Source organism: Dasypus novemcinctus, chromosome 2 (genome assembly GCF_030445035.2).
Source record: "Dasypus novemcinctus isolate mDasNov1 chromosome 2, mDasNov1.1.hap2, whole genome shotgun sequence".
Classification (NCBI taxonomy): Eukaryota; Metazoa; Chordata; class Mammalia; order Cingulata; family Dasypodidae; genus Dasypus; species Dasypus novemcinctus.
The window spans coordinates 8,990,837-9,015,839 of NC_080674.1; the positions used below are offsets into that span (position 1 = coordinate 8,990,837).

Sequence of the window (25,003 nt, forward strand, 5' to 3'; positions counted from 1 at the left end):
CCATAATGGTGACCCACCATGGTGGCTGAGCTGTGGTTGAGTGGCTCCCAAGCCACAGGACTGTCATCAACACTGGACCAGTGACAATCCTGGACAATCCAGAACTTACAATCCATCCAGATTTGGAGCCTTTACTCTAGATACAAATACTTGGCTTTTGTCCAATCTGTTAGACCACCAGATCAGACCTTTCAAAAGGAACTTAAACCAGAACACGTCATGTAGGAAGCCACAGAGAATCATCAGTGGCAATGCCAATGCCAAGGAAAGCACGCTCAGGCTCAAGACATTTTCTCATTGCTGGGGTGGGGGGTGGGATGCATCTCGGCACACCAGCTCAGGAAGGAAAGTCACTGTGGGGTTGTGCTCATGCTATACTCAGCCTGACTGAGAGTAAACGAGAGATCAGGAAACTTCATAGGCTTGACAGATCAGTCCAAATTTTGTCAGTTTTAAAAAAGAGGAGGAGCTCCCCAAAAGGAAAAAACAAAGTCTATGTAATTTTTTTTTCAAGAATATTTTAAAAGTATAAATGTCATGATAGAAATCAATGCTCAAGATGGCCCTCTTCTAGAAAATGTGTTTAAGATATAACTGTGGGTATATGGGAACTCTATAATTTATGCATGATTTTTCTGTAAACCTTCAACTTCTCTAATAAGTGAGAGAATAAAGGCCCACACAGAGCATTTCTTACATGAGCAAGAGTTGAGGCAAGAGTTACATTATCTCAAAGGTCAGACGTACCCGACAATGCTCTTTTCATCACACACAAATGCAAGACTTGCATATAGAGAAAAAAAAAAGCATCTAATACTTGCCGACATTTCACAAAGTGCCCAGAACACACTGGCAAATCAGGAAGGAACAATTTATAAGAATCATTTGATATAATTATAACCTGAAGATAGCTCAAATCTTGTTTGCTTGGCTCTACTTTCCTAAGACCAACCTCAGCAATCAAAGGTCTTTGGGTAACATTTAATTCATAGAATAAAAGTACTATTTGATTTTTGACTCTTAGCCCAGGAAAATAAGAAAGATTTGCTCTAAAGCAACTTTAAAACCTCAAAGGTCAAAGAACAAAAGACTCTTTCAGAATGACTAACGCAGCAGGGAAAGAAATTATTTCAAGTTACGTACACATTGGTGGTAAAGATTCCATAGATCAAGTCTAGCTCAGGCAGGAAGAACGTGCTCTGCAGTTCGTTATAGTAGAAGGGGATTTCGCCGGGGCGGGAGCAGTTGAGGCGGGCCTTCATGAAAGTGGTCCAAGTGTCCTCCAGCAGGAACCTGCCTCCGATGTCGTTCTTGCAGACCCGCGCAGCTCGAGAGAAGGCCGTTTTCCCACAGTCATGCTCCACCGCGTTTTCTCGGAAAAAGAAGTAGGTGAAATTCCCGATGTCGTAAGATGACACGAAGTTTGGCTCTGAAGACAGTAGGAAAGAAGAAACATCTCAGAATCCATATTCTATCACTTGTTTTTTGTCTTACCTGCTCAGATATTTTGTTTCCCCCCAGGAAAGCTGGTTCTCTTGAGATAACACTTGATTTTAATAGGGTGAATGGGAGTCCCTGTGAGCAACTTAATCAGTGCTACTGAGCAATTCATTATTGTACGCAAGTTGTAAATTATGGGAAATTGCCCATGCGATTCTAGACTTGTGCACCCTGAAGTAAAATTCAAGTAAAATTCAGGACTCAAGCTAACATATTATTAATGCAATCAAAAATTTGCAGCACAGATTTGTAAAATGAATACATTCCTTTTTAGAACCATGTATAGGACTTTCTTTCCATAGTTTCATGTAAGAGAGCAAGAAAATAAAATTTAAAAAGATGGAATGAGATTCTGAACGTACGTATGAGTCTGCTACCAGGTCTGTGTATAAGGCATCAAAATTCTTTGATTATTTTACATGTATGATTTTGACATTATTTATGTGATTTTACTAAGGACTTTTAAAATGTTTTCTATTTGTTGAAACTTAAACAAACTGCATTTTTGGAAGGTTAGTACCCTGAGTTCATTTCAACAGTTCTATTAAAATGGTGACTCTTAACCCAGGGTGAGCCCTTATTTTCCTATTTCTGTGTTAGTGGGGAGTCCATTTAGGGGAGGGAAGAGGATTGAGATGGAGCCCCTGCATCACAGGTTTCTCTTTATCTGATGAGCTTGAAAATAGGGAAGAGGCTTGGCAAGGTCATGGCAAAGCCAATCACCAAGTTCATTAGGAATTTCTCATTTGTATAGATTGTCAATTGAACCTTATAAATAGCATTTTAACGCATTGCCTTCATAACTTTGTGTTGAAGAGTAATGAGGTTTGGCCCCATTAGTTCATGACACATTTTTCAGACACAGATGTGCCCTAATATTTACTTTTAAAAACTCGAGTAATCAGGTTTGAGTCTTACCCCGTTTTAGTTTCCTTGGCTGCTCAAAAAATTATCATGAAACAGACTGACTTAAAAAAACCCATCGGACCCGGTTAGGTCATGATTTGGAGGCTAGGAGAAGTCCAAATCAAGGCATCATCACAGTGAGGCTTTCTTCCCAAAGACTGGGGCGCTGGGGTGGCTGCAGGTGGCCCTTGGTCCAGGCTCCTCTGTCACCTGGCAGTACACTCAGCAGCCTCTCCTGACCTCTCCCTTCTCTTCCGGGTTCATCAACCTTCAGCTTTTTGCTCCCCATGGCTTTCTCTCCAGCTGTCTGAATTTCATTGTGCTCATAAGGAACTCTAGTAACAGGATTTAGAACCATCCTGATTCTTAAGCTTTGACTGAAATAACCTCACCAAAAGGTCCCACCTAGAATGGGTTCACCCTCACAGGAATGGATTAAACTTAAGATGTTTCTCTGGAGTACATACAGTTCCAAACCACCACATATCCTTTTCTTTATTTCTACGAGCTTTCCATTCAGTCCACAACTGACTGTTACAGTGCAGTTAGGATAACCACAGGAATAACCTTGTACTTTGTCAGACTCAATTGGGTTGTACCAATAAACATGTTATTGACAGGACAACAAAATGGATGTTTGGCTGCCAGATGAGCTATTAATACTAAGAGTGAAACACACAACAGGCTCACCTTAAGAGTTGGCACTGACTAGCTATTCTGTTCAGAATGACCATTGCCAATTTCCTACCGGTTTATAGATATATATCCTGTGTTTCACAAAATGTGTCAATTTAATTCAACTTTGCATTTTTAAATATCACAGATATTCTAAATTGTATACTTACTCTGCTTTTATCTTAAGCCCATTATATTGCTCTCAAGTCATTTAAGCATGTCAAGTAATATACAGGGAATATGATAAGTCCTGATTTAAACTTACAAATGGTCAAAAATAGCCTTATATCACTAATGCTTTAACCTCAAATGGGTATTTAAAAAAGGAACCCTTACATTGCATTCAAATCTAAGAGTTAGAAGTTAGATATATTTACTGTGATGATGTGCTTTAACATCCTAGAGAGATGCTCCCCAAAATAGTAAGCTACATACCTGTGACTTGTGTTTTGGGAACAAAAAAGCAATTGGGGGAAATTTTGAATCTTTATTGACTACGAATTTGTAAAATAGGACTACTTATTAAAACAGACCCTAAAAACAAAGATAGATAACTTTGCTTGCTAAAGAAAATATTCACCTATATGTCTAATTCTAAAGAAAAAACCATATTGTTTCAGAATATGTTGTGTGTCCAAGTTCATACAACCAGACTACAGTATGATCATTATACTGAAAACAATCACAAAAAAGTCATCCTCTGCAACAATAAAAGCCCAACTTAAAATGGGAAATACAAAGAAAGAAGACATGTGGCACTACAAGTGGCATTTATCAGAGCCTATCCCCAACGTATGAGGCTGAGCACACCATGATTGATCAAACGCCATCACAACTACCTACTTTGCCAATAACTTGGGGATAATAACATGGAAACCACATGGTAAAATCTCTAGGATTTAGGAAGTCTTGAGCAGGAAAACAAAGAACTACAAAAGAAAAAAGATACGTCAAGTTTCTTATATCTCAAGATTGGGTCTATATGAGAACAGCTAATGTTTGAAGGATGTGTTTTCTTTTGTAGCAGGTTCTGTGCTCAGTGCATCTCACACACAGTCATTAAACTCACAAAAACCAGGGAGGTTCTCTCTCCATTTCATAGATGTGAAAGCTAAAGTCCAGAGATTTGGTACCTTGCCCAAGCTCACACAACTGGCAGTGGAGGAGCCATGCCCTAAATCTGTGAAGTCTGGCCCCAGAGTCTAAACAACTATCATGACACTACACTGAAAAAAAAATAGCATGCAAAGAGAACAATCAGTTATTCTAATGATATTTAGGAATAGGGATTTGGATTTGTGGACATGGCTTTAGAATCAAACCAGCCAGTTCTTGCTCAGGGGCTCACCACACTGCATCGAGACTGAGGAGGGTGACCCAGGAATGAGTTGAGGGGGGTTTCAAAACTAACCAAAGGAGAAGAAAAATGCCTGGATGAAACTTTAGGCTGTAAACACAAGAGAAATCAGGAATGAGTCAGAAAGAAGAAAAAGTGAGGAGAAAGGAGTCAACAATTCAAGGTCTTATTATACAAAATTATTGTCGGGATGCTGTTACAAATGGCAGCTACTAGAGCCTCTGGGCAACAAGGAGTAAAGTACACAGCTCCAAATACCCACAAACCCTACTCTTTCTAGGTCCAGTCCAGGATCCAATACACTGAGCCATCTCCCATCTCAATTTCTCCGATAAGGAAAATACTGAGTGATGGTAAGCAGTTTGGATCATAGCTTCCTCTTTCCACAGAGAAACCTCCATTATCACTCCAAACCAAATCCTGTACCATAATTTTACAAAATGGTGACCATGTGGGTTTTGCTGGAAGTGCTCAAATTCGTTTTTCCTTCCTGAGAAAGCCAGAGGAGGCTTGTGTTTAGTGTCAAGCGTACACTGTTCTCTAATTCACTATGTATTCTTGCATGTCTCTCGGGGAGCACATCACCGTTGGGAAGTCCCTCCTAGTGTCCTGCAGTGAAATACTGCAAGACAACCATGGGTCCCTGACTGCATGACCTGCGGATAAACTGGAAAGCTCCATTTCTTGGAAAGCAGAGCCTCTTGAAACTCAGCCAGCACCCTGTTCCTTTTTCAAAGACAGTAAAATATAAGCCAAGAATAACTATTAAATCCACACTCATATACCTCTTGCATTTACTGATATAAATTTGGAGGTGGGGGAACATTTGAGTCTCACTAGGAAGGATAATAAAATGCATATTGTTTTCCTTCCATTATTTAAGCTCTGTCTCTTGTTAAAATGCAATTCCTTGCCAACTAGTATCTATCACTCCTGAGGGAATTGAACAAGGCACAAACCAGGCATCTCCTCTCATCCTCTTGGATGTGAGTATGTGAAGGAGAGATCTGAGGGGCTTTTAGACATTATTTTTGTAACTATAGTGAATAGGCATGCTGCTAAGTAACTCAGCATTAAAATGGCATGAGTATATGGGAGCATAAACATATACATGGAAAAGTTGCTTCTTCTCATGTTTGTACAACATATTGACTTCTGTATTACAGAGTGTTCTATAAAACATGTCACAAAGAAGAATTCTCTTTCATAATATAAAAATTTTTATTTTACACCTTTACTTACATAATTGCCACCATGTACATGGGACAGCCAAGAAGAGACCCACAATGTATAGAAACCTGAGTAATGAGAAACTAAAACATCAAGTTTTAATATTTTGACCACATAAAACTCCATACCCAGCATCCAAATGGAGCCTTACATTCTACTATGTTTATTCTACTTCAGTGCCTAAGGTATCAACATGGAGGTGACCCATGTGCAACTGTGCACATCTGATGACTAACCAGACCTTGATCAGTTCTTGATACAGAAATACTTCCCTAAATTGATGAGACTGGATATCAAAGACAGGAAGAAATTGTGATTTTCCAACTTCACAAAACTCTTAGTAGAATCAAATTCAGTTTTGTTTTTTTTTTTTTGGTAATCAAAGGTCATCTTATGAGCTATTCGCCAAAGGCAGATGGGCAAATGACTGTGCATGGAGCCCATGTGGACGGATGCTCTGCCCACCCCTGCTTGAAGCGCTGGGCGGGAGCATTAACATCTGAAAAGCTCCATCTTCCCATATGACCGTTTGGGCCACCAAAGACCTAGTTTGCAAAGCGATGGGAATAAAGAGACCAGTACATAGTGGATCCCAATAAGTGGTATCTATTATTACTATATCACCTTTTACTCCTGATGTTCCTTTGAATAATTTATATTAATATTAGATTTTCACATAACAATAATAATAATGAATGACCAAACATGAATATATTAAGCATAAAGGTGATCAGAATTTGAAGAGCAAAACTAGAGCCATGCTGATTTTTAAAAAATGACACCCTATTCTAGAAAAAGAAAAATGAGTTAGTGGAAACAATCTCTAGGCATAGCACACAGTTAGCTAGAGGTTTTCTGTTCCCTATTTTCTTGGTGTCAATCATTCTTAAAACCATTACCTTATACATTCCTGGATTTTAGACTCTCTCTTATCAAGCATATAAGGATCATTTCCATTGTCACAGTTCCCTTAAAACGTGCTCCTGAGGCTTCCCAAGTAAATGTACTTTCATAGAGGTATCTATTAAGAGTGGACAATTCAACTAAAATTAAATTAAATACAAATGTGGCTTAAAATTCATTGGTATGCCAAAGTCATTTCCCTGGGGTTTCTACTAAAAGTAGATTAGATGATCAGTAAGATTGATGATGATGACAGATAGATGATAAATATAGAGTGAATGGTAGGTGATAGATACTGATAGATCTCCGAGATAGATGATAGAGATATAGATGATAGGCAGGTAGATAAATGAAAAATGAGAACAGATGATAGAGATCAATCATAGATGTTTACACATTTGTGTGTATATACATACATAAAGTATTAAGGCGTATGTATATATGGCTCAATACTTCCATCTACTGGCTATATGAACTTAAATATGAACGTATTTAATATCACATACTGGCAAGTTCCTCCTTCTTAGAATGGCAATAACAATACTCAACATGCAGTATTATTATGATAATTAAAGGCAAAGCATGTCAAAATGCCTAGCATTTGGTTGGTGATCATCAAAACATATCACTGCTTATTTAAAATTACTGTCTCTCTATATAAATTTATATGAAGACACATTTGCTTAACTGGTGAAGGAATTACCTCTGCAGTTTGGATAACAGATTCAGGCCCATGCCTATTTCAGAGGATCTGGGGGCAAACACATGGTAGAGGAGCCCTTGCTAGAGATGGAGTCTTCCATGGTGGCCAGGGAACACCATCATCCTCAGACATTGCCAGGCCACCTCCTATGGGGTGGAGGCTGTGCTGGGCACTGGAGACCCTGTCCTGTGCTAATAGACACAACCCCTGCCCTCCAGGCTAGCATGAGGACACAATCAAGACAAACATGGAATTCCAATGGTGAGGGCAATGAAGGGACAGCGAGTAGAAAATAAGAAACGAGGCCATCAGAGAAAGAACTGCGCTGAGGCCAAGCTGTGAGGTTGGGAAGGCGTGCCCAAATCAAGAACAGCATTCTAGAAGCTGGGAACAGCCTTAGAGAAAACCCCAAGAATGGCCCAGGATGGAAAGAATCCAGTGTCAACACAGAAGAGATGGGCAGGACAGGAAGTAGCAAACAAGGAGCTTAGGTTTCAACTGCCACTGGTGACCCACACTGGCTGTGTGGTGGATGGGGGTTCAGGGGTGGGAGAAAACAAGCATCTCCTTAGTGATCATTTCCATGGCGATGTGTGCCTTGGATCCCTGAGTTCTTCACTTGATGAGCCATTGATGAGCCACTCAGCATGAAGAAGCTATTGCTGAATAACTGGAAACATGATTCCAAAATATTTGGTTCCTCCCTCCATCGAGAAGAATATTACCTACTGAAAATGTGTCCTTTACTTGGATTTGCCTAATACTGAGGAAGCTCCATGAGAAGGCAAAGTAGGAAAGGCTTATACCATGGGGAGGTACGTTGCCTTTTCAAGTCATGTTCCCCATAATATTACCACAAGTACACTGCATTTGCCCTACAAGCACAAGCTCTCGCCGAGAAGTCTCCATTTCTTTATGTCCACAGGAACATCATGAATTGAACCTTAGTCTAAATGTCATAGCTCAAACTAACAAAGGTGTCCATTCTACTAGCTCACTCCATTCACAGCACAAAGTCTCCATCCACTAGCCTTTCCTTTCTGCTTGAAAGATTTCCCCAAATCACACATTTCTAGGCTCAATGACAAATAATTTCATGGATATTGATGTCTGAACTATTTAGTCTTTTCTGTTTTTTTCCTGATTATACTTTCAAATTTAGAGATACACTTCTTTTAAAAATAATGTAACCCGAGGAATCCTAAATCAATATTTAGAATATTTTTAATTTTTTTTACCTTTAAAGAAGATTTAATTATATAAATGTTCTATCAAAAATATAGGGGATTCCTATATACTCCCCCTCCCCCTCCCACACTTTCCCCAATTAACAATATCTTTCATTAGTGTGGGACATTTGTTATAATTGATGAACATATATTGAAGCATTGCTACGAACCATGGACTATACCTTACATTATAGTTTATACTTTGCCTGCACAATTTCATAGGTTTTGACAAAATGTATAATGGTCTGTATCCATCATTGCAATGTCAGGCAGGACAATTCTAATGTCCAAAAAATGCCCCTATGTTACACCTAATTTTCCCTCTCCCTCCCCTCAGAACCTCTGGTGGCCACTGCCTTTATCTCAGTGATACAAGTTCTTCCATTGCTAGAATAATAATGTCTACTTTAGTCCATAGCTGTATTCCCCACTTAATATATTGAAATATTAATTTGATTTCAAAGCTCTTAAAGATATTTGTCTATGTAGCAGTTTGAGATTATTTTATGAATCCCAAAAAGAAAAAGTTTATGGTTATAAACTAATCTATTCCTCTTGGTTTGCTATCCTTTGATTACATTAAATTCAGCTGAGATGTCTTTGATTAAATTATGGTAGGATTAAGGTTTTTAGATTTGACTCTGCCAGAGGGCGTGACTCAAGTTGAGTCCCCACCCCCTTGCTGGGTCTGATAGAAAAGGACACTCACTCAAGAAGACAAATGAGACCGACACACAGGAAGAGAGCGCTGTCATTTTTGATCCTGCCATATGACAAAAAGGAGAAGGCTCAAACAGCTGAAGCCCGGGGAGAGATGAGACATTTTGCCTTATAGCTTACAGCTGAGATTGGAAAGAAAGCAAAACAACTGAGACTGATAAAGGAGGCCCAGAAAGAAACAAGCCCTATGCCAGGGAGCAGGGACTAAGGGGTACTTGAGCCGGAAGCCTCAAAAGGCTGGACCCACAGAGCCTCAAGAAGAGGAGGAAGCCCAGAGGGGAAGGCAGGGACCAGCCAGAGATCAGTGACCACCTTGCTTTAACACATGGCAACATTTAATGGTGCCTTGAGCTGGACTTCATACGACCTTGTAATTATAAGCCTTTAACCCATATGAATACCCTTGTATAAAAGCCAACAGCTTTCTGGTACTTTGCTTCAGCAGCCCTTTGGCAGACTAATATACCTTCTTCCGCTAACCATATATGTTCCTTTACACTCAACAAGCACCTCAGTGGGCCATGATTTTTTGCCTGGTGGGATGACTCAAACCTTCATTCCTAAAACATCTGGGCCATTAGTAATCTTGCCTGGATTGGGTTGTTGCAGTTTTCCACAGGACATAGTAATACTAAGAGATGCCCCAAAGGATCTCCTGTATTCCAGGCAAACTCTTCTTTCCCTTCATTGTGTAGTAGCAGTCCAATTCCACCTTGATAATCAGGATCAACCACCCCAGCTAGTACAGTGACACCCTTCTTTGCATGTTGATTCAGAGGCATGGAGACCCCAAAGTGGCCAGGTGACACTCTAACCTCCAGTTCAATGGAATCACTACTGTGCCTCTAGTTGGAAGCCTCCTCCTTGTGGTACTGAAACCCAAAGAGCAGCATAGCACAAGGCCATGGGAAGAGGAAGCACAATTTTTAGTGGGTCACTGGGGGTAAAAGTAAGTGCTGTCATTTCCATTTCCACCCCTTGATTACTGGGCCTGGCTATGGGGCAAACAGCACCATAGAGTGGATGCTGATTTAGAGTATTATGGCCTCCTGGAGAACGTTTCCCCAAACCTGCAAGGTATTACCACCTCCTTCACACCATAATTGACTCTTCAAAAGGCCATTCCACTGTTCTATCAACCCGGCTCCTTCAGGAACATGGTAAGAACAGTGAATTCCACAAGTGCATGCCCATTCCCACAGTTCATTTGCTGTGAAGGGTGTTCCTGGATCAGAAGCAAGGCTGCGTGGAATACCAACAGAGAGATTCAATCTATCACAACATCATTGTGTGAATTTCTTTTTCACTGTTGTTTTATGCATATTTCCTCATGACTCAGTGAACACAGGTTGGCTCCTTTGCCTCCACATGTCGAGGTCGGGGAGGGAGTCAGCAGCAAACAACACGGGCTCATTCATACATTCTATTTTGAAAATGTACAAGTATAAACTCTAAATTTTATAAATGATTTCTGGCAAGAACAGAACTTTCATCACAAAACTGGAAAGGGATTCTGTGGCTACTGAGCTTCCAGACACTCAGTGCTTGATGACCAGGACAGACTACTATACTTTTTTCAAATAACACTAAAAAAAAAAAAAAAGTTGATTCTGAGCCATTTACCAAACATTTGTACACAATAATGGGCCGTATTGAACTACTCCATAGGGTCTTCTGCTTCAGTATTAGTAACCCAGTTCAAGGCTTAGAAGCCTTCAATAATCAATAAAAGGCTCTGTGAACCTTTTCCAAATTCCCCATATTCCTCTGCAGTGGCAACCCGTGTAAATAAAGGTGGCCAGAGGAGAGTCTGAGGAAGGGGGGAAAACACAACCACACAACCGATGCAGTTGGCTCTCTTTTCAAATCCTCACTCTGCTACACATCAGCTGTGTGAGACTGATTCAGGTTTATCCTCTCTCTGAGACACCATGTACTCATCTGAACAACAAGGATATGCTCTCGTTGGAAGGTTGCATGGAGGGTTCAGGATGATGTGTAAATGGGTCTTCTATATACCTGGCATACTGTAAACAGCCACTGTGACTCTTTCTTGCATCTACATAGTAAGTTGTGGTAACAGACTTCCAAAAGGCATATGGATGGTGTGGTGGTTTGGAACTGTATATACTCCAGGAAAGCATGTTCTCGTGGGTATAAACCCATTCGTAGGTAGGACCTTTTAAATGAGGTGATTTTATCTAAGGCATGTCCCACAGTGGGTCTTAATCCACTTACTAGAGACTTTTAGAAGTGAGGAGATGAATACAGAGATAGAGAGAGGAAAAAGCCACAGAAGCAAGAAGCTGAAAGCAATGAAACTCAGAGGAGAAGGAACCAGCAGACACCTGCATGTGCCCTGCCATGTGGCCGAGGAGTCAAGGATCACCAGCAGCTGGTCTTCAGGAAGAATGAATTGCCTTGATCATGCCTTGATTTGGATATTTTTCTCAGTATCAGAACTCTAAGTTTGTAAGCTAATACATCCCCATGGTTAAAAGCAACCCATTTTATGCTTCCAGCAACCTAGCAAAGTAAAGCAGATTGGCAGATTTTATGCAGGGATACCATTTATTTAAAATAATTCCTGACCCTATAAATATAATCAGATTTGTTGTCCATTGGGGATTGAAGCACATCCCCCACTAAAGGCACATTTAGGTGGCAACCCCTGGTCCTATGGGTGTGAATCCATTTGTGAACAGGAACTTTGAAGATAATCTTAGTTAAGGCATGCATTATCTGAATGTGGGTGGGCTAAACTGAATACAGCTGAAGTCCTTATAAGCAAAGGAAATTGGACACATAGGAGAAGCCAGAAGTTGGCTGTCAATGGAATCCAAAAGAGAAAGGACAAGATGCTGCCATCTGCACATAAGTCAGGAACCCCAAAAACTGCCGGCCAGAAGATACGGATCCCGGGACAAAGCAAGTCTTCTAGTCCCTGAAACCATGAGTCAATAAATTCCTGTTGTTAATCAAAGCATTGTATGGTATTTACTCTAAGCAGCTAAGAAACTAAGACAGTATGCAAAAAAATTCCAAAGCACATCTATTCTATACACATAGACAATCTGCCTGGTGCCCTCTGATTAAGCTTGATAAGGCTGGAAACCTAGAAAAGGGCAACTCATTGGGTTGTGGCATGTGTCATATGCTCTAAATGCTCCAAGAGCCCATGTCTTTTCCCTTCTCAGGATTTCAGCTTCATGAGTTAGGGATCAGGCTTTACCCTTATGCTTACTGATTCTGACCCCTGCTTCCACGAATGAATTTCCTGCTTTAGCAGCTGTCAGCCCGAAGAGCGCTTAGCACAGACTAGCCCCCTCCAGGAGTCCTGTCCAGTCTGGGCTCTGCTAAACAGGGTCTCACTGTCCTCAGGACAGAGCCCAAAAAAGTCACCCCAGCTGGCCAGATGGGGCCCTGAGAAGTGGCATCTGCCCCTGCAGGAGGGCCGAGCTTGATAAAGTGCCTTCTTCACAGGAAGCAGAGATGCCTTCTCCTTGAGTTAAGCACAGATGGGACTTCTTTTCACCAAGCAAATTCTCTTTAATTGTTGGAAGGTTAATAATTGTATTTTAGAAACCTCACAGACTCCATTTAATGCTTGGCTAACATCATTAAAGTATTTCAAACCAGGCAAATTTAAGTGTTTCAAAGAGTCTTAACCAGAAAAATAATAGCTCATAAAAAATGGCAGTTAAAATAAGAATGCATGTGGATAGGTGGCAAGTAAAAGGATTTCGAGTGCGTTCGTCTCCACGTGAGGTAACGGCTGGAATCGGAAGGAAGGGGAGGCTGCAGCGTTCACTGTCATTGCCTGTAGACAAACTAACATTTCCTCCAGAGAAGGAGAGCAAGCCGGAGTGCTGAGGGTTACGAGAGCACATCCCCATAGATGTTCATGGTGAGCTATTAAGCTTGTTTTCGAATTAAGTTCCCACAGAGGTTTTACTCTATTTACAAGCATGTGCCTCCCTCAGAGCTCACAAATTCAATTGGTACAATTTAATTTGGAAATGTATGTTCCTTTCCATGGCTTTATTGTTTCCCCAATTGAATGCCAGTTTCTTGAAGGCAAGTTTTACAGTTTCTCTATTTCAGGCATCAACCGTTAAACATTTATTATCCTGCCTTACAGTAATCATTTAATAAGGACTATTAACAATTAATATTTTAAGGCATTAAAGCTGTTAAGGTGCTTCTCTAAACACATAAATTTGTTTTAAGAGTGATTTTGAAACATATATTCATTAGTAAACACATAGCTCAACGTTCTGGATTGCTCCACTATGTCAGCCAGTCGATCACACTGCCTTTGATAACTGATTGAATAAATAACAGTTGATAATGGGAGCACAAAGGAGATGGTGAACAGAATATTTTTTAAATGTATGGACCCAGATCACTGACAAACATACAAATCTGTGTGCGTATATTTTTTATATTCTGGCTTACGATTAATAGGACCTTTTGCTGTTGTTTAACATCGTATTTCTGCTATTTCTGAAATATGCTTATCTCATACTCATGCAACAATTTTGACTCAGCCTCAATTCTGTTTCAGTTACAGAATGAGAAGCTGAAGAAAGATGACTCACACCTAGTAAATGGTTATCTAAGCATGCATTAATTCATTTCTTCAAAATATGTATTTATTGGGCCTAGTACCATTGTAGGCATCTGGGAAACATCCATTAACAAACTTTGGTCTTTATCCTGAAACCACGTGCCATCATTATAAAAGCACTGATTTCCCAAGAAAATCCAGATTCCTGACTTCTTTAGGAAAACTGGAGGACCTGGCTGCCTGGTTCCATACTGCTCCAGACGACAGTGGGCCAAGATGCAGTGGCCGCACTACCCCTTAGCAGGGTCTGCACCCCAATGGTCGGATGCACCCTGTTTCTCTGATTTAAATTTACTAGCTGGCTCCTGTGGTTATCTGGTGTTATCACCCCTCTGTTGACAATAAGGCTTTTTAAAGAGTATAGAAGAATGACTTGATCAGATGTGCTTGATAGAAACCCCATCCATATACCCTATATGCATCCCCTGGAGAACTCCCTCCCAGGGCATGCATATAGGGTACATAGATATGTTTGGATATTCGTTGGGTATTGTCATAGTGGGTAGAGTTACACACAACAACTGAGGGAGTGCTGAGTTCCCATCTTGGGGAGCTCTGTCACATCCCCCAATGGAACAGCAACAATCCCCCAAGAGCAAGAGCAAAGACCAGTGAAGAAGGATGATCCAATGATGGGCCCTTAACACCGATGACTATACTTATGAGCCTGTGTGCTTGAAATTTCAACTCAGCTTTGAGCTGCAGGGTGCCTAAGAGTTACCTCCTGAGAGCCTCCATGTTGCTCCAATGTGGCCACTCTCTAAGCCAAACTCAGCATATAAATGCATTACCTTCCCGCCAGCATGGGACATGACTCCCAGGGATAAGTCTCCCTGGCACCAAGGGATTACTCCATCACCAACTCGTGATGTAACCAGAAAAAGACCTTGAATAAAAAGGGGAAATGGTAAAGACAAATGAGTTTATATGGGTAAGAGACTTCAAAATGAGTTGGAGGTCATCAGAGGGGTCACGCCTACTCACGTCTCAGCAGGATCTCGTAGATAGCCAAAGTAGATACAACCCCAGGTAGTGGTGCTCCTGAGAGCTATGGAGACACCCAGATCCTACAGTCATGGCAGATGATCCTGGAGTTCATTGCCTTGCCAGTCAGCCCTAACTTTGGAATTTGTGCTCCTGATTGTGATGGAGTTGGACTCAGATGTGACCTCTCTACACATATTTTTTCTGTCACTTTTACTGAACCTGTAATTGGCACTGGGGTTTGTGTATGCTCAGAGACTTGAATCTCTGGCCTGTCCATGTTCCAGCTGGGCCCTGAGCCTCAGCAGAGTTGCAACACCTACTCTCTGATTTGTTGGACTTATCTAATATTTTTTTAATGTAACATTTTGTGTGATCTATGTATCTTTGGGGAAAAAAAAGATAGAAAAAAAAAAAGAAACCCAATCCACTTGTAGATAAGGAATAGACAGGAAAGCCATTCATTCACTCATTAATTTGTTCATTCATTTGTACCTATTTGTATCTATGAGTACATTTATTAGACATTTACTGAACATAAGCCAGGCTCAGAGATGCTCAGGAGTTAGCAAGGCTAGTGCCATCTGCCATGGAACTAGCTTTCTAGTGAAAGAGGTAGTGATCAATAATCAAATAACCAGAAAGATGATAAACAGTGATTCCTTCTAGAAGGAAATCAAAGGCCGAGGGGATTGAGGGGAACCCAGGAGGTCCCTTTAGCAGGGTGACCAGAGAAGTCTTCTCTGCAGAGGAACGTCAGCTCTATGTCTCAGGAGCTGAAGGAGGAAGGGTCCTGAGATGCTGGGAAAGAGCATCTCAGGTAGAGGGGATGGCACGGGTAAAGGGCAGGAGGCACAAAAGGTATGGAAGGATGTAGGGGCAGCTTGACTGAGTGAGAAATAGGTATGGGAGAGTGGAGGGACATGCCGTGGAGAGGTGGACAGAGCAAGCCAGGCAGGGCCTGTTGGAGCCTCAGAGAGGACCATGCACTATCCTCTCCAGGCAAAGGGAAACCATTAGAGTTTTAAGCCTGTGTATGCCAACCTTAGATTTACATTTTTAAAAGACCACTTGACTTCTTTGTGGCGCATGGGTAAGAGGAGGGCTCATGCAGCAATTCAGAGAAACGAGGAGGTCCTGAACACAGAGGATGTGTCCAGGAAGCCCAGCTAGGTTGCCTTTCTAGAAGTGTGCTTGGTGGCACCTGACCTGAGTGGGTGTAGGGGGATTGGAAAGGACTTCTGGTTCCTCTGAGCAGCTGGATCCTGGAGCCTGAAGTGTCCAAAGTGGGAACATGCAGGGAACAGCATGGAAGAAACATGTTGAGCCTCAGGTGTTATATGGCCATGGAGTTGGAAGGGGTGGGCAGATGGGACCAAGTCAGAGCTAAGGCCCAGCTCTGTGAAGGCACTCAGGTATTAGGGGAGGGGGTAGTAATGCTTTAGAATAGATGGGACCAAGGAAGGATGAGGAGAGTGAGGAGGGTGGGATTCCAAGATGGAATCTCCAGGGCACACTAGCACTATATGCGATCCAACAGAAAAGGAGCCCAGTGCTGAGCAGGTGCTTAAACCAAAGGGCCAGCCAGTTAGGTCTCATGCAAGGTATGCTTTCTGAGAAATAAGTTTCAAGGCAATGACACCAATCCTTCCAAGAAAATAGTTCAGAAAATGGCAGGGAAAATGAGACATTGTAGCAGTTTGATACTATTTATGAATTTCAAAAAAGATATTTGATTATGTTTGTAAACTGGTCTGTTCCTCTGGGCATGATACCCTTTGGTTGCATGAGACTCAGCTGAGATGTCTTTGATTAACTTATGTTAAGATTAGGCTTTAGGTCTATCACCCCATTATGGTGGCAGGGCTAAGTCCCCACACCCTTTGTGGTCTGATAAAACAGAAACTTTCACACAGAAGTAGACACACAGAGAAGAAGAACACAGAGAAAGGGAGACAGCTCATTAGACATGGCAGAGGTCCCGGGGAGATGAGCCTGATAGTCTACAGCTGACCTTGTAAAGAGACCAGAAATGCTGAGCCCAGAAAGAAACAAGCCCCAGGGAGAGAGATGAGCCTCATCCCAGCCTACAGTTGATATTGGAAGAAGCTGGGACCATGGAGCCTTAAGAGGAAGAAGGAAGGCTGAACCCTCACAGACATTGCCCGCCATCTTGCTTCAGCACATGGCTAATAACTTTGGGTGAGGAAGTATCTCTTATGGTACGTTGACTTGGACTCTTTAGGGTCTTGTGACTGTAAGCGTCTACCCCACATAAATACACCTTATAAAAGTCCTCAGAGTTCTGGTACTTTGCATCAGCACCCCTTTGGCTGACTAATACAGGCATTGTTGAACTTAGGGGGTATATTTTCAGTAGAGTGATGGCATATAAATAATAGGGCTGTGGGAAGTAGAGAGTGGAGAAGTTGCAAAGTTCTTGAAGGTGGTAAGTCCACAGGGCTGTCTCCAAAGAAGCACCGCCAGTAATAGAATGCAAGGGGGAAGTGGACTTGGCCCAGTGGTTAGGGCATCCGTCTACCACATGGGAGGTCCGCGGTTCAAACCCAGGGCCTCCTTGACCCATGTGGAGCTGGCCCATGCACAGTGCTGATGCATGCAAAGAGTGCCCTGCCATACAGGGGTGTCCTGTGTAGGGGAGCCCCACGCACAAGGAGTGCGCCCCATAAGGAGAGCCACCCAGTGCGAAAGAAAGTTCAACCTGTCCAGGAATGGTGCCTCACACAAGGAGAGCTGAAACAACAAAAAGAAACACAGATTCCCATGTCGCTGACAACAACAGAAGCGTACAAAGAAGACACAGCAAATAGACACAGAGAACAGACAAATGGGTGGTGAGGGAGAAGGGGAGAGAAATAAATAAATCTTTAAAAAAAAAAAAAAAAAAAAGAATGCAAGGGCCCTAAAGGGATCTTCCCCCTTCCCCTGTTTCTACAGAGTTGAGGGAATTTTCATTCTACCACCAAAAAAGCAGGAAGCCCTATACCTTCTCACCCAGTCAGGTCCATCCGGAATCAATATAACTATCTCATCTCTACTTGTCAATGCTTACGCTTTGATTCTTGTTTGGTTGAAAATTCAGGAGAAGAATTTATGACTTATTTAGTGGGTCCCTAAAATCACAAGAAATAAGACTTCTTGGGCACTGAAGAATTGACAGTGTTTGATTTTTGCATGTCCAGATTTCCTTGTTTTTGTCTTATGCAAGATGGAGATCTTAGCATGTTTATGAAAGGATGGGCAACATTAGAGGCAACAGAAAAAGAAAGGATAAGTGATGTCACAAAAATCATAAGCAAAGATAGCAAATAGAACACAGCTGAAAGAATCAGCTATGCAGAAAAAAATGGCATGAAAAATCAGTTGGAGGGATTGGTGAGAAACCCGAGGCCTCAAATTTCTCAATGATGTAGGAAGTAAGAAAAACCTGAGAATTCAAGGGTCTTCAAGAGGGCTTGGGGTGGCAGGAAATAGTGGAGAAGATAAAGGGCAAGCAGAGGGTACTTAGAGAGCTGCCGAACTGCCCTCAGAGTCTCAGCTGCAGATAGAAGCCACACACCTACCATGCCACCATCTCCTAGCAGGACGGCTCTCTCCAGAACACCTTGAGGAGTCCAGCTCCAGGGCAAATCCTGGTTGTTATCCTTCAGACCCAAACATAGGTGATTACAAAGGCTTCGGCTGGCAGGCCTCAGGGGGGACGCTGCCATCCCCACAACTGGCCTGGTGCACAACCAGGGCACTGCAGCTGAAGACTCAGGACCCTCTGGCTGGTCATATTCTTGTGCATAGTCACATTCCCAAGCCCAGGTGCCTCCATCTGGAGGCCTCCATATTGGAGGCAGGGCCTTTCCCAGGCATCTCTGGTGAGATCTCCTCACTGGGGGGAGGTTAGGCATCTCTGGTGAGATCTCCTCACTGGGGGGAGGTGAAGAAGACCTCAAAGGTACTTTTCTCCACTCTGACTCAGGACTCAGGACTTTTCCACTCTTCCCCATCTCCCTCCCTTCAGCCCTTGGAACCATAAATGGCAGAAGCCTTTTATCTAGGGCTTCCTCACCAGTGAGATGGTTCCCCATCCAAGGCTCAACCAGCAATACTGCTCCATGGAGAAACATAATATGGACCAGTGGGGGAGCTGGCCTTTCCCCAGGTTAGCCTCCTGCTCATACTATGTTATCCTATCACAGTAAGTGAATAAAGGCTTGACTGTTACTTCCATGTAGCCTTGTTATCTTACTCAGCTTTCCAACACCTGGCAGCTCAGCTCTCTAAGATCATATCAGCCCTTGACATTGTTGTGTGTAAGAGATGCCAAGGCCAAGAGGCAGATTCCCCCTGGGCTGGATTTGCTGTTGGATGGGTGAGGGAGTGCAGCAGAGGGAGAAGAATTAAAAGGAGAAAGAATGAGAAAATAAGGGTGTCTGGTCAAAGAGAAAATGAGATGCAAGGTGTGGATTCCAATCAGGTCAGCAAGATTAATGTGCCAGCATCCAGGTTCATCAGGGGACAGAAGCAGAAACCAAGTGAGGGTCAGAGGCCAAAATCCAGCCTGGACATTGGATCAACCAAGAGAGTAGAACCAGGGTCAGGCAAGGGTAGAAACATCATCTGAGGATGGGAGCAGAAGGAAGTGCCATAGTAAACACAGATAGGAGAAGAAAGATCAAGCCTAACATGCAATATCTCAGTAACCCTCTGTCCTCTGCCCTACTTGGCCATGCCTTCTTGGTGTAAGACAGGGAGGGATGGAGGAAAATGCTGCCACCCTGAGAAAATCCAAGCAACTTAGGGTCGTACGACTTATGCCAACACTACTGACTGTGTGCTAAAGCCAACATATCTACAGTCATCAGATGTTTCCATACATAAACACCACCACATTTTAGAAATCTAAAACACTTGTGTTTTTTTCCTCAAAAAATAATTGTGACATGCCACCATGTCTGCGATAAGAGTGGCATTCACTTTTCTACTGCTCTTACTACATTGGACAGGACTCCCCAGAAAGTATGACAGTCCCTGTCATCTACACAGCCTGTGGGGATCTGAGGCTCATGTAAGGAAACAGAGAGTGTTTAGAGCTAATACTATGACCTGAGTTGTTTTTCCAAGACATTTTTTTTTTATGTTTTATTTTTTATTCATTTTTTAAAAAATATTACATTCAAAAAATATGAAGTCCCATTCAACCCCACTGCCCCCACCCCTCCCCCCCAAGATATTTTTGAGGGTACCACTTTCGGAAGAAAAAGAGAGATTGTGCACCCTTATCATTTTACACTTTGCTTTTGGAAAATTATAATTACCATGTATTTGTTTTGGGAGGGGTGGTTTTTAACTGGAAAACATCCCATCGCTCATAAATTGATAATAAATAATAAATAGAAAGAACATCTTTAAGCTATCAAATGAAAGCTTCCCAGTCAAAAAAGGACCATCCATCGAGATTCAATGGGTTCAGCTGAGACCAGTGAAACAGAAATAATGTTAAAGGGTGAAATCTAGCTACTGCTTTGTTTGGGAAAACAACTGATGTTGCCCTTTGGAAGCAATACAAAGGATTTCAACTTACTGGGAAATTTTTTCTACAAGGGAGCCTGTTGAAGGCAAACTGTGATGGTTGGTGTGAATGGAGAAATACTTGGGTTTTGTACATATATCCACACATATACATACATATAACATGCACATAAGTAGCTAATCTACACCACTGCTTCTCATCTGGAGGCAATTTTATACCTAGGAGATATTAAACAATTTCTGGAGACATTTTTGGTTGCCACACCTGGTATGCTACTGGCCTCTAGAGAATAGAGACCGGGGATGCTGCTAAACATTCTACAATATACCGGTCAGCCCTCCTCTGATCAAAGAATTACCTGGCCCCAAATGTCAACAATGTCAAGGTTAAGAAATTCTTGTCTATGCAATGAGTCTGTACTTGGCAAAAAGCCACTAAACCTTTGTGGGGAACTTGAAGGTCACAACAGTAATTATTATAATCACAATTTCAAGATACTTTCTTTGTGCAAAGTATCAGATAAATGCTTGAAGGAATGGATTATATAAATTTTTATATCTAATCTCCATAACAATGTGTATGTGAGGTCTGTGAGCATGTGTGTGCACAAGTGAATGTGTATATATATGTGTATGCATGTGGATGAGTGTGTGTGCACAGCCACACTAGCCCATGACTGTGCACAACCACAGAATGTTGAACTGCAACTGGTGCACATCAGAGCATCCATGGTGGTTGTAAAACATCGATTCAGGGAGTTGGCATCACTTTGATTCTTTAGTGGGCAGATGGCCAAGTTCTAGCCCAAGATTGAAGGGAAGGCTTCAGGAGGGTGTGGTTTTGAGAAAGGTTTTATAAAAACAAAGGTGGGGGTGGGGGGAGCGTAAGAATGTGGCTCTTCCTCTCCAATGGATAGTGTCATATCTGGAGACAATACCTGAAACCACAGCACCATTTTGCATCCCTGAAGGAAGCTGGTTTGAGGACCAACCTGGCAGGCTGTAGATGGCAGACAGAAAAATGAACAGGACCTGACTCCTTTTTAATACTCCTGATCCACTGAATTGACCAACTCTGAACACCCTACCCTGTACTTCTCATTATAGGAGATGACAGTTTTCTTTTTTCTTATTGGTAAAGCTATTTAAAGTTACCTGTAACGAAACATATTCTATTATACAGCATCTGAAAATTTCATGAAATGCTAGTAATTCCCGTTTCTAGATATATAATAAAGATAAGAAAGAATGAGTTTGAATCTACAGATTATCCTTGTTACAATTTCAAATTCCTTACACTTGAAGGAGTAACATAGAATTAAACAGCCTAACATCTATGAATGGCCATATATGCATTTATCCCCTGGTCCTGTCCAATGACTTCTGGTCTACAGTGATGGTGAAATCACTTCTATTCCTAGTACTAAAGAGCCATAGGAGGTACATTCACAATAAGTACAAGGCAAGTTATATTTACATTTCTTTATAAAATGAAGAATTTGTTTTTCTTTAGAAACGATGTGTGGCAGGTGGCATAATTGGAGGAATGTGCCCCAGAGGAAAACCAAAAAACCAAAAAAACCACATTTTCTTAATCTTAATCAACCCATTGTAAATGGGACCTTCTGAAGATGTTACTTTTAGTTAAGGTGTAGCCATCTAAATAAGGTTGGGACTTAACCCTATCCCTGGAGATTTATGAAGAGCAAGCCATGTGCAGGAGCCAGACAAAACATGGAAATCAATGGAGCCTAGAAGAGAAAGGAGAGGATATCACCATGGGACAGGAAAACCAAGGAAACCAAAGAAGCCACAGATTGCCGGCCAACTAGGACACCACTGACCCAGAGAAGAAGCAAGCCTTCCAGCCCCTGAAAATGTGAGCCAGCCCATTGTGCCTACCTGTTGGAGCAGCTAGAGCACTAAGATGCTGTGACAGTTTACTCTTTAGCACCAAATAGCTGGGCAACACAAAAAAATGGGATGGAAACTGAGTGACCCTGAGGCTTACCATTGAGCCATTTGGAGTTGTACTGCGCAGTGCGCAGGGGAGGCAACGTGCCCAGGCTTCGGTATATGGCAGGATCACGTCCTGGGAAATCCATGGCTGTAGCAGCGTACAGCTCCCCGCTTGCTGTGAGGAGTGCTGTGGAATTGTGGTGGGGACTGTAGGGGCAGCGGGCCATGCCGCTGATCTGATCGTGGATCTCGGTCAAGTTACTCAACTGTGGACAAGGACAAGAAAAAGAGACCAATTATCCCCCAGCAGAGCCCCTTTAATGTTGAGAATGGATTGCCCCATCCCAGCATCGCAAGTGAGGCATGTGCAATAAGGTCTCTGGGGCTCAGGCTAGGAGATGACAAACCTTGTACACTCTGGCTTTGATGGGAACAACATGCTTGTGGCCATGGTTAAAGGATCCATCTATCAATCTCTCTTATCCCATCAGAATTACTGAAGCCCAGGCCACTGCACACTCAGAAAACAGGAAGTAAGGTTATTGCATGTGGCCTCAATGTAGAATGCATGGGCCTTTCAGGGTTTTTTCCCTTTTAATGAAGAACCCAACTGCTATATGTATAGAAACATAAATCACAATAAATAATTATGGCCAATTTTATACACTTAAGCAAATCAAAATATTGTAAATGCCCAAAGCAATGAGTTTAAGGATAAAGGTATGTGGATATTTAACACCATATAGCGCAAATTCCAAGATATTTTCAGAGAGACACTTGGATGTGAATCCAGCTTCCCAAAGGAAACCATTCATTGAACCAGAAAAGCTCTCTGGGTAGAGGAATCTTTCTTGAATATGCTCCTTTACTCCTCCCAGAGAGGATGGCAATAGGGCAGGGACTTAGGCATGCGAACTGGGAGACACACTGCTGCCTTTACATCTCATCTCTGCTATTACACATGGAGAAGCAGGGAGGTTACACATTCTTTATGCCCTGACATCTGCTTTTATGAAAGGAGGCAACAAACAGTACTCAGTAAATGACCGAGTTAATGTAAATTGTTTAGAACAGGGTCCACAGAACTCTCTGTGAATGTCAGCTGTTATCACACTCATTGCCCCCTAATTCCAATAACTGAACATTAACTTGAAAATAATGAACAGTAAAAGCAGATAATAAATGAAGGTTTTGATAAGTTACATAGCCAGGAAATTAACATAATGCTATATTTCTTCATTATGTTCACTGAGTAAGATTCAATCACTATCTCAAATTAGATCGATTTCCTATGTGGTGTGATGACATTGCCACTTAACCTGATTCAAGGTACATATGCTGAACTTTCCTCTGTCCAGAATGATGGTTAAAGGAAAGAAAGAGTAGCAGTTATAACTTTACTTTGCCTAGGGTTTCATTTTGTTTAGCTTTGCATAAATGCTTCTTGTCCAACTTGTAGAAGATATTTTCTTCCTCTGGATTATGATTTGAGGCCATTTTAATACTTAATAGCACCCTTCCAATATAGTAGAATAAAAAATAAAGAAGACGGATGTTTGTGAATAATTTTAAGGGTCACTGGGGAGAAAATACTGTGAGAATTAGTAGAGAAAACATATTGAAATCTAGTTATGCAAGCTATAATTATCCCCAGTTCTTGATATAAGTGACTGCCGTGACTAGAAATAAATTAACAAATCATATATTCATTCAGTTTCGCAAGTGGCACTTTTTAAATTAAAGAGTGTGTCCTTGGTATTCAGAATTAAATTTAGAGCTGCTGTTTCAATGCCAAGTCTGGCTTCTCCTGGTGCTGAGTTCTGTCAAGTGACGACGAAGCCGTACCGTGCGGTTGGTGCAGATGGGCGTGAACGCGTTGGTCCCGCAGGTGAACAACCTGCTGCCGCCTACCAGAAGCACCCGGATATAGTTCTGACATTCTTCCTGAAAAATCACAAGAAACACGTTAAGGGAATGGTAGTGCATTAATCTATCTTTTTTTCCTGGCTAATAAGTGCAATGTTAATGATCACTAAACTTTCAGTTTTTTACTTCATCCTGTGGTTACTACTGAAGGACCACTTAATAATTAATGTGGCCGATGAACTGGGGATAGTGAGATTGGAGTGAAGAAGGCAGGTGAGGGAGCCACTTCCACAATTCAAGGCCAATCATTCTGTGCCCCTGGACCAAACTGGTAGCCAATTAAAGGGTAAAGCCAGAATCTAGTAAATGGCAGGAAACAGTTACTGATTGGTCAACTGGATGTGGAAGATGCTGCATGATGACATAATGGTTGGGATCACATATTTTCCAGTACCAGGAAAACCTGAATTTACTGGGAAAGTAATGCTCGTTTCAATCAAATGGAACCCCACTCTCCATGAAAATACTAATTTATCATGATCCCATCTGCTGTACAGACTGGCTACAAGATGAAAAGTACTAGGATATTTTGATTTGCTTTCTAACTGTAAAATGAAACACTAAAGCTAAATACTTCTCTGAACACTATGACTAGCAATAATCATAGCAAATTCTCCATTTTCTGTTATGACAACACTTTAACAGAGAAAAACAATACAGACTGAAAGATCTAAGTGAACTAACAGAAGATTTAAGAGATGAGTATAAACAGACAATAAATTGGGTAACTGAGAAAG

At 41.8% G+C, this 25,003-nt stretch overlaps 1 protein-coding gene across 2 annotated transcripts in view; it reads right to left on the reverse strand.

The window, feature by feature from the left end:
• SEMA5A (semaphorin 5A) overlaps positions 1-25,003 on the reverse strand; it is a 539,903-nt gene that overhangs the window by 181,177 nt on the left and 333,723 nt on the right. For both annotated transcript variants that reach the window (XM_058306809.2, XM_058306819.1), the window contains 3 exons: positions 24,186-24,284; positions 22,393-22,606; positions 1,144-1,429 (listed from right to left, as the gene is read on the reverse strand). In XM_058306809.2, coding sequence (XP_058162792.1) covers positions 1,144-1,429; positions 22,393-22,606; positions 24,186-24,284 — 599 coding nt within the window. The remainder of the gene's footprint in view (positions 1-1,143; positions 1,430-22,392; positions 22,607-24,185; positions 24,285-25,003) is intronic.